This window comes from Vitis riparia, chromosome 12 (assembly GCF_004353265.1).
Source record: "Vitis riparia cultivar Riparia Gloire de Montpellier isolate 1030 chromosome 12, EGFV_Vit.rip_1.0, whole genome shotgun sequence".
In the NCBI taxonomy this organism is placed as follows: domain Eukaryota; kingdom Viridiplantae; phylum Streptophyta; class Magnoliopsida; order Vitales; family Vitaceae; genus Vitis; species Vitis riparia.
The window spans coordinates 22,571,447-22,582,049 of NC_048442.1; the positions used below are offsets into that span (position 1 = coordinate 22,571,447).

The 10,603-nt window shown below is 35.9% G+C and overlaps 1 protein-coding gene across 1 annotated transcript; it reads right to left on the reverse strand.

Annotated features, from left to right (window-relative positions):
* Positions 1 to 2,570: 2,570 nt before the first annotated feature.
* Positions 2,571 to 9,728, reverse strand: LOC117926289 (pentatricopeptide repeat-containing protein At1g11900-like). Its single transcript, XM_034845374.1, has 3 exons — positions 9,518 to 9,728; positions 3,173 to 4,324; positions 2,571 to 2,806 (listed from the first exon to the last, which is right to left on the reverse strand). The coding sequence occupies exons 1-2, from the start codon at positions 9,623 to 9,625 to the stop codon at positions 3,272 to 3,274; spliced, it is 1,161 nt and encodes a 386-aa protein (XP_034701265.1). The 5' UTR covers positions 9,626 to 9,728; the 3' UTR covers positions 2,571 to 2,806; positions 3,173 to 3,271.
* Positions 9,729 to 10,603: the final 875 nt, after the last annotated feature.

Consider the following 10,603-nt stretch of genomic DNA (forward strand, 5'->3'; position numbering starts at 1 on the left):
CTACTTTGGATGTCCTTTCATGTGGAGCCTTAAATTTTGATGGAATCATCCTACCAAATCCAAAATCCAAAGAAAGAGTAAGTGTTTGTATATATTATAAACTAAAGAACTAAATGACCCATTTAGGAGACTTGAACTTGAATTTGGTATTGGTCTAGTTGATAAGAAATTAAAAAGGATCTTGAGGGACACTTAGTAGGGTAGTCTTGACTTTGGAAGGGGCTCTGGTCTTGAAAATGAATGATTATAATAGATATATTGAAGAAGTTAGTCAATTAGGAATCTAGGACCCCACCCACATGTTCATTGCAGCTTTATGACTTTTTTTCCTTCTTCATGAGTTAAGCCACTTTTGATTTGATTGTGTCATAATTCTCCCTTCTTCATATGGCAAAGGTGAAAGATTCCTGGTTGTCAACCTTTTAACATCCCCAATGGGCATTGCCCCTTTACTTTTGTGGGCTCAAAATGATGGGTAGATTTTAAGATTTGTTATCGGCTTATGAATTTGGAAAGCTGTAAATGAGGTGGTAGGAAATGAAATCTTTTATACCAATTATTGGATTCATGAGGTTTATATAGCTGCTTTTGTGATATCTTGGGCCATTGTTCCATCTATGAACACAATTGTCTCAATATATGGGTATGGTCCATCTTGATTTATGCTAGTTTTCCTTCTCTTATTTTCTTTTTCTTTTTTCTTTTTTTTTTTCCTTTTTTGGGTCTAAAGGGTGATTCTTTTGTGATGCGATCAAGGCGTCATTAGGAAGTGGCTTGGTCCACATTAGACTTTGCTAATATGTATGAAAAGGTTGGAATTTAAACATATCTTTTCAATGCTTGTCAAGAAATTTTTGAAAAATCATTTTTCATATGATGTAAATTGGTGTTTAATAAGTTAAATTAAGTTGGAAAGATTTTTCAACTAGACACCATTAACTAATCCTTTAAGGTCTTCTAGTTGTTTTTGAAGAATCTTTTAAAATTCTCCAGTGTATTTACGTTTTTTTGAACTTTTTCTACAACTTTCTATTGGAGAACATCAATCTGTTTTGAAAAAATATTTTGGTTGATAATTCCCCTAAAAATACTTTTACTTAAAAGACTTCAAGTGCATTTAGGAGTAATTCTAGAAAGCGTATTTACCATTTTTAACACTTTAATGATAAAAATTTTTAAGTATTAAAAATATTAAAAATGTTTTCTAGAATTACTACCAAACTGACTCTTCAAATAAAAACAATGTCAACCACACTGTTAAGTTAATTTATCAAACATCCTCAACATTAAACTGATTTATCAAACACCCTCTTATTCTAAGTATAATCCAACTTCGGATTATATAGAATACTAGAAAAAAAATCCAGTTACAAGGAACATCAGAAGAAAATATATAGTTATTCACAAAGTGGTAATGCTTTGCACAAGGGGTTTAAAGCCTTGCATATCGTGATTTTGGTAGGTTCTTTTTTCCAGGACATGTACCTGGCAGGGATCAGGCTCCAGCCCTGGAGTGATCAGGCTTGGACTAGACCCACAATTCTCAGACAGACTTGGATTCAAAATTCAACCCCACAGGCCAAATTCACACATCTACAAAGAAACATGCTCAAGCCCAATTGAATTTCATACTACCACACAAAGATTTGCTTCCACTACTCGTTTGGCGTTCTAGAATCACTTTATTTGATCACATATTTCTTATTAGATTTTGAACTTGTCAATGCTGCAGCACTTCCACTGGAAGATCATATTTCATATCAACAGGATCATGAATGCGCCCTTGCCGTTTACTTTCGAGAGCATCTTTAAGTTGTTCACCCAGTCATTTAATGGAGACCACAAACAAATAGCTTGTTTCCCCTCTAGCTTCTACAAATTTCTTTACAAAGTGGGTTCAATTCTAACTCAAGTCAGAGAAAACTGCTACTCTCCTGCAAGTTCTTCACCAAGTTGATTGGGCACATCACACACATTCCAGCAGACTCCTTTAGATCTACCTTTTTGACTTTGTTCACATGAACATTGTGTTAAGCTTCATCGAAACGGTATTGTACATAGATCTAGTTGGTAGAATATCACGTGATTCATGACATATAGGATTTTACGTTATAGCATCCCTTTTTTTTTTCTCATCCAAGCTCCTAAATTCCAACACCTTCATACCCTTGTTTGTTTCCAACACTCAGGCAGGCTGCCTGATGCTCTGGAGAAGCCATAAATATTTAACTATAATCATAATATGAATTAAACTAGAAGATATGTAAAGGAACACGGATCATACTGGGTCAAGACACGGTTGTTGCAGAATTCATACTGTATTGAATGTATTTCCCACCAACACCCCATTAGACAGTTTCAACGAGGCACCAGAAAAAAGCTCATACCCAGAACAAAACATAAATGGGCTGATATATTCATCAAAGTTGATGCCAGATGTCAGACCAGTAGTCAGGATGAAAATTCAATCTTAAATGTCAAACTGCTGCTGCAGTCAACTACTCGTCTAGCTTGTCCCCACTGTTACAATAGGAGAAAGGTCTTGTTAAAAGCAGAAATACCCAGTAAAGATTAACTTCTACATTCATTACAAGAATATAGATAAGAAAGTACCTCAGTACTCGGATCCTCTAATGCTGCCAGCCTGCCCTTGCACTTAAATCATGAACCTACAAAACCAGCTGCTCCAGATATTACCAAAAATTTGAGGGCATGTTGAGAATTTACCAATCAGGTCCAAAATGGTAGCCCAACTTTCGCACAAGCCAACAGGCACACATGCACCACCAATCATTTCTCAAGGGACCTTTGACAACAGCACAATTAAATCATCAAGTTAGTTGGTCTGTGTATTGAACCTTGAAATCATTTTGATTTGCATCTCTTTTTATTTACAGTTATGCACTGCATGTGATGAATGCCTATTATGTATGACTGGACACTGTCAAATTCAGATAATCATAAACACAACTATGAGAGGATGGTTAGGTTACAATTTGGACATGGATGAACACATAGACATTTCTTGAGTTCAGGGTTTAGTTCCTGTCCATAGCACGACCAGTTCTCACCACAGGATTAAAAGATCCAAAGACTTCAATTGAGAATCAATTCAAAAAAAAAAAAGGAAAAGGGGGAAACAAAGAATAGAAAGTGTATCAAAATTACATACCAATGTCAAGCATGATTCATGAACTGTGCCTCCAAAACAAATCCTTGCTTGAGCTGACCTATGAATTCTGATACTTCAAAATTACTTTGAAGTTCTTAGCTACCTGTTTTTCTGTTTGAAATCCTTTGGACCAATAAGATCTGGAAGACATGCATTCATCTCCTCCGATAAAGACATTGCTAGCTCCACCTTCCCCATCTTCTTTGAATAATTAATTAATGATCGGTAAATATAGATAGATGGACGGATCTGCCCTTGTTTCATCTCAGAAAAGAGTCTCAGTGCTTCCTCAAGGTTCCCTGACTGACCAAAGCCCTCAATCAGCGCTCGGTAAGTTCGCAAATCTGGCTTGAGTCCATTCTCACCCATTTCTCTAAAAAATACTAAGCACAAATCCAATCTCCCAACCTTCTGCAAGCTGTTTAATAAAGTATTATATGAAATAATATCTGGGGCAATATTGGCCACTTTCATGGAGGAAAACTCATGCAGCATTTCATCCAGCCTGCCTGCCCGACCCAAGAACCCTAGAACAGTATTATATGTGATCAAATCTGGTTTACATTTCAAACTCTTCATGTGGTCAAATATGATCAGGGATTTCTCAATCTGCCTACACTCAGCAAAGGCATGGATGATCCTGTTGAGAATCGTTGCATTTCTTGGAAAGGTTAATTCTGATACTTCTCTCACAAATTTGAGCAGGACAGAATCATCGGTCTTTGTAAAAACCTTGGCAACATTGAAATAAGAAGTTGAAGACAAGGGCTTATTGGACACCAATAGATCCTTAAAAATCTGAGATAGAAAGTCAATGGCATTTGCTTCACTTGCTGCTACCAGAAGGAGATTATATGCATTAGGACTAAGGAATATGTGTTTATCATGCAAGGACTGCATGAACCTAGCAGCAGCTGAAGGATTCCCAGCTTTCAACAATTTATCAATGTAAGTAGTACAAAGTTTCTCACTGGAGAATTTTGGAGACCTTTCTATATCAGAAAGAATTTCATTCAAGAATTCATCTGGCACAACATCTTCATCAGGAGAGGCCTCTGTTGCTAATGATTGATAACTACCAATAGATTTACTCAGAATAGCAAAGAATGGCAATATCCAGGAGACCTCATCTGGGATAGCTGAGATAAAATTCTGCATTAGAAGTATAGTCATTAACTGTAAAAGCAACAAAGCACAATTCAAACAATTAATTTGCGCGAAGAAAAAGGAGTTCAGAGTGAACGCAGCAATGTATTTATGTTAACTATGAACTATTCTTCATTAATTCTATTTCTTGGTTTTCTATCAAAATTCAGAATCATCACTCAAATTCACAGACAAGAACAAGGATGAAATTGAATTGCATATTGGGGTATTAATCAAGTTGAACATATAAATCAAAGGGACAATAGTGTTTTTGACCCGGTTGGGTCCAAAAATTAAGTTTTGGTCCATATAAAGTGCATAATTGATGATGATGATATAAAATATGAAGAAAGCAATATACCCTTCAAAACTATTTTCTACCACAATGTTTGACAAATTTTTTATCTTAAATCTCTTTTTAATAATTATTCTAAAATTTTATTATTTTTAGAAAATTATTTTTTTTTAAAATATATATTATAAAAATATATCATTTTTAAAAAATAAATTTGACATATTTTTAGTTTTTTTTTATATACACAATTTTAAAAATATATACTTTCCAAGATGTTTGATTTTTAAATAATAATAATAATTTATTTTTATTTTTTGGAAAAGGGTGTATTTTTTTTTTTTTTTTTTTGATAAGCAAACATAGAATTCATTAAAAGAAGGCTAAAGAGCCCCAAAGTATACAGGACGTATACAAGGCAGCTAAGGCCTAACAAGCAAAAAAGCCAAAAACAAACCACCCCTTAACTGGAGGCAAGCCACTCCAGGAAACCTAAAAGGGAATGCGGCTCCTCTTCCATATACAAATTAGTCCAACCCCAAATATTACATACAAAAGAATATTTAAACCTCTGAATTGCTAACTCCCCCCCCCCCCCCCCCAAATGCTAGTTTATTCCTTTCCTTCCAAACCATCCAAAAAATATATAACGGAATGGAATTCCAAAACTTTTTCCTTTTTTTCCCCACAAAAGCATCCCCCCAACTATATAAAACCTCCTTTACAGTATTAGGGAACACCCACTTGACCCCAACTAAACCCAACACTAAGTCCCATAGCACTCTAGCCACTGTACAATGAATAAGAATGTGATTCACACTTTCCGCTTCGCAAGCATACAAAAAACACCGATTAGGGAGCTGTCATCCTCTCTTTTGGAGCCTATCAAGAGTCAAAATCTTTCCCCAAGTCGCTTCTCACGCAAAAAAACATGATTTTAGTTGGGACTCTCTCCATCCAAATTTTGTTTTTCGGGAAGACAACATCCATAGGCCTATCCAACCAGCTGTATGCATCCTTCACTCTAAACTGCCCACTTCCCCCTCCCTTCCAAAAAACCGAATCTTCCCCCCAAGTAATCCTGAATCCCCTCAACACTTGGAGCAGCTCACCTACCATCTCCACCTCCCAATCATTAAAATCCCTAATAAATCTCAAGTTCCAGCCTCCTTCTCCAACATTCTGGTCCCACATGTCTTCAACTAACGCGTTTCTATTGGCTGCCAAGATGAAGAGATGCAGGAACCTTTGGGACAGCGCTGAATCCCCACACCACATGTCAGTCCAGAACCTGATTTTATTGCCTTTTCCCACTTTGAACACCAAATTATCCCAGCACCAACCAGCTTCCTTTAAAATCTCCTTCCACACCCCCACCCCACACGCACCCACAGCCTTTTTGGTCCTCCAGCCGTAATTCTCTTGACCATACTTTGCCACCAGCACTTGCTTCCAAAGAACCTCCTTATCAGAAGCAAATCTCCAAGTCCATTTACCAAGTAACACTTTATTCATAAGGGTAAGCTTCCTAATTCCAAGCCCCCCTTTCTCCTTATCCCCACACACCACTTCCCACCCCCCCCCCCCCCCCCCCCCAAAAAGAAGTCCAAATCACTAAATTATATTGAATTTTATTGAAGTTTAACAAAAGGAATAAAATTTAAATTGATGTTTTTCTACTCTTTTTTTTTTTTAAGTCAACAAAGGTCATTTATAGAAAGATAAAAAATTCATATCATTCTTCTCAATTTTCACACTTCCTCTGGGTCTTGGGCTTAAATAGTGAACTTATATGGACCAAAGTTTAATTTTTGGGCCCAACTGGGTCCAAAACACAATTGTCCCTAAATCAAACCCAAGATTGGCTCAGGATTATTATTGTTAGTTCCAACAAACATCATCTTGTTGCCAGTCCAACTAATGGTGCTTACAATCTGGAACAAGAGTAAACCAAAAGCAAGAAGAGCACACAAAATTAGACTTCATCATCACCTCCAACCACTCCAAGTCCCCAAAAGCCTATTCTATCAGGCTATCTTCAAATGGATCGCATCAGGCAAAAAGGCATAATCCTCCACAACCTTTTTCCTAAAACATCCAGCCAACTATGTGAAAACTCTTTCAAGGAATAAGGAAAAGACCCTCTATTTTGTGGTGGGGGTTGGTGTTCTAAGGAAGTGAGGGGTGGGTATGGAAGGAGTGGACTGTTGTAAGTAGCAGGCTCTATTTTGTGGTGGGGAATGGGCAAAGGGGGAAATTCTGGAAAGATAGATGGTGTGGGGATGAACCTCTTTGTGTTTCTTTTCCCTCTTTATTTGCTTTAGCTGTTTTTAATGATGCTTGGGTAAAAGATGTGTGGTGTTCCAATGAGGGGGGTGGGAGTTGGAGCCAGCACTTCTCCAAACCGTTTAATGATTGGGAGACGGATGAGGTGTGCAGGTTCTTTTTGGGCCTTAATGGGAAGAAAGTTCAGCAGGCGGTGGAAGATAGAGTGATTTGGAGAGAGACTAAAAGTGGGAAGTTTTCTGTTAAGTCTCTCTACAAATCATTAGTCTTAGGCCCCCCAACCTCTTTCCCTTCATCGGCCATTTGGAAAGTTTACGTGCAGCTTAGAGTGAGTTTTTTGGGTGGGAAGCAACGTGGGGAAAGGCTCTTACCTTGGATCAACTTCAAAAGAGAGGATGGTCTTTAGAGAATAGATGCTACCTCTGTCAAAGGCATGAAGAATCAATAGATCACATTCTTTTCCACTGCGCCAAGGCAAGGACTTTGTGGGCGTTGCTTTGCTCTCTTTTTGGGGTGCAGTGGATGCTGCCAGGTACAGTTAAGGCGACACTTTTGGGATGGGACGGGTCTTTTGTGGGAAAAAAGAGGAAGGGAGTTTGGAGAGCAAGCCCATTGTGTCTTTTTTTGGACGGTTTGGAAGTCAAGGAACAAAGTTGCCTTTGAGGAAGAAGAGTTGTCAATCCAAAGACTTAAGAATTCTTTTGTATATTTCCTTTGGTCGGAGACAAAACTATTTATAAAATATGGTCCTTCGACTTTAGTTGATTTTATTGATTGGATGGGAACCCGTTGAGGGTGGGGTTCGGGCTGCTCCTCCGTCCTTGGCATCCAGCTAGGGAGTGGGGGGTGTTTTCTTCTTTGTAATCTTTAAGCCGCTGCTTTGGCGGTTTTTTTAATACAATATTATCCTTTACTTATCAAAAAAAAACAAATAAGGAAAAGACCCATGACCATCCAAACAAAGAGAGTCCTAAAAGTCTACAAACTGCAAGCCATTCCACAATGCATCAGAACATGATTAGGCAACTCCTCACCCTGCTTGCACAGGAAACTGATATGGTTCTTTTTCATCACTTGCAGACTTTATTTTACTTATTTTGCCTAAAAGTGTTTGCTTTGAGAAATCATCTTAAGGAATTATGTTACTGACTGCAAAAACCCAGCCCAATCTTTCAGCAACCTAATTGAGACAAGCCAGGTGTGATCAATGTTATTTATATATTTGACAGGAAAACAAAAAGATACATTAAAAGCACCAATCAAAAAGGGGAGGCACACCCTACGTACACAAGGTGCATACAAGAGGAGCCACCAAGACAAAAAAGAACCAGCACTGAATACAAGAACAATTAACAACCACTATCAATAATTTAGATCATTAATAAAGTCAGTTGAGATCAATGTTGGCTAGTTCTACAATCGAAGATTTTAAAATTGGTTAATTTAATAAGTATGCATCTGAACAAGCTTCTGAAAGCACCAAACCAACAATTTTCATAAGCTGCACTATCTATTTAACAACCCTAAACCAAAAACTTTAATCCCAAAAGAATTTCTGAAGTCACAAATTGATATTTGAACAAAACATGAACTACACTTCAAAAAAGCTAAAAATCCTAAGAACTCAAAGTTAGAAGTTTGCCATGGGCAACATGCAATAAGGGCCCCAAGTCTACTAGCTCTAAAAGATAACTGTTCCGCAACCTCAGCCCAGAAAATTAGTTCATATCAACTTACTTTTGCATTAACATTCATTGAGAATTTACTTGGGTCACCAAAAGAATGAGGGTAAAGATGAGGGAAAGGCAAAAAAGAAGAGTGAAGGAAAAGAAAAAAAACAAATTTGACCAAAATAAATTTTTCTTTGATCCTTCTCCAATTTATAAAGAATGAAGAATCTGAAAAATGCACAAAACATTTAAGCAATTCTCCTTTGACAAACCAAACCAAAGAATTTGACATTCCTTCCTATTTATTTTTCCCCTTACTCTTGTACTTTCCAAGGTGCAAACAAGGAGTAGCATTATATATGCTTATACCCACACAAACACAAATCTTACTCTAAAAAATTAACGATTACAATAATCACCCATTATTAAGCCCTGGCCAGAAATTCCAGCGATGGCATATTTTTTCTTATGCAGCAAAACCCAGAGGAAAAGTTTCCTTTCCACCTATTGCAGGACCATATAATCACTAAAGAGGTCCATGACAACTTAAAACAACTGTAGTGCTCTGTCTTGCTTCTCCTGTTGTCCAATGAACTATTGAGCTTATTAAAAGAATGTATCCATAAAACAGTTTCTATATTTCTATAAAATGGTTACTACTTTCAAGCTAAACCTAATTACTTGGGCAGCTGTAAATAGAGCTAAAAGAACATGGATTTTCAATACTGTTTGAAAACCTATAGCTTTCTTTGTAGAACAAAACAAAGTCATCAGTCTTATCATAATGCCCGGGATTGAAATTTCACAACACAAAAAATTCTAAAAGCCATGATACAGGTAATTAAGTTTTGAATAGCCAAAAGAAATCCAAATTTCCATCGAGAAGGGAAAATAGTCGCGTCGTTTCTTTTTCTGGAGAAACAAACGGAACCAGAAGCGATCGAAACTTACAGAATATCGATGACGCCTGGTTGCTGCAATGGGACCCAAATTCGAATGGAAACTTCGAAAGAAAATGGAGGGGAAAATCTTGGTGAAGGGCCTTGAAAGAGCTATCATGCTCGCCACTACGCCACTGATTCTAGGGTTTCAGTTCCACATTGTATCTGTTGTTTGCTCAGAGGTGTGTTTGGAAACTGATTTTGGTTCATTCATGAACCTTTATTTCGATTATTCTTCCTTTGTTCCACCCTTATATGATCCTGGCGTGGCCACAATTTCATTAAGATTTATTCAGCCACTTCCATTAGATGTCCTAATTTTAATTTTAATTTTATTTTTAATTTTTATTTTATTTCATTTAGGTTTAATTTTAAAATTCATATTATTTATAATCTCTAACATGATTTTCAATTCCCTCATTTTTCAAATTATTTTTTAAGACAAAATAGTCAATATCGGTATAAAAATGTACCAATAAATGTTAATGATCTGGAAAAAAAAATCATAATTAGAAGTTATAAAAAATATTTTGAATTTTTCACAACCAAAAGTTATATAGAAAATTACAAAATTAAAAAAAAAAACATATCAAAAAACTACGTATATAATTTCTAATTCATTTTTATTGTTTTGTATAGTTGGAAGTTATACAACGAATATTTCATAACCTAAAATTACGTACAAATTTGCATATTTTTGTTACGATAAAATAATTTATAACCGAAAGTTATAAAACTATTAGTTCTTAATTTCTATTTTATTAGTACTACCTAATCTTCATGCTTTTTTATCATATTTATAATAATGTTATAGCAATAAAATCTTAAATTATTATATTTTTATTGGTTAAATATTACTTACTTGATAAAATATTGTTAGATAATGTTATTAATTTATTTCAATAAATTGAATTTTTTTATTAAATTATTCCATATGTAGTTTTCAAATAATGTTAAACCTTTCAAAGTTTGAGTTTGTTGCCTTTGATTTCGGAAAAAAACTACTTATCTTGAGTTTTGGATATTGGAACTCACCTAGATGCAATGAATTTTGAAATGACCATTACAAAAGGAAATGACGCATTCTCGTAGGATC

What these genes read in the sequence shown, in the direction of transcription:
- LOC117926289 (XM_034845374.1), bottom strand. Translation starts at nt 9,625, where the DNA reads ATGATAGCTCTTTCAAGGCCCTTCACCAAGATTTTCCCCTCCATTTTC. An exon ending in CCAGGCGTCATCGATATTCT is followed by an intron (nt 4,325 to 9,517) that starts GTAAGTTTCGAT and finishes CTTCTAATGCAG; the next exon opens with AATTTTATCTCAGCTATCCC.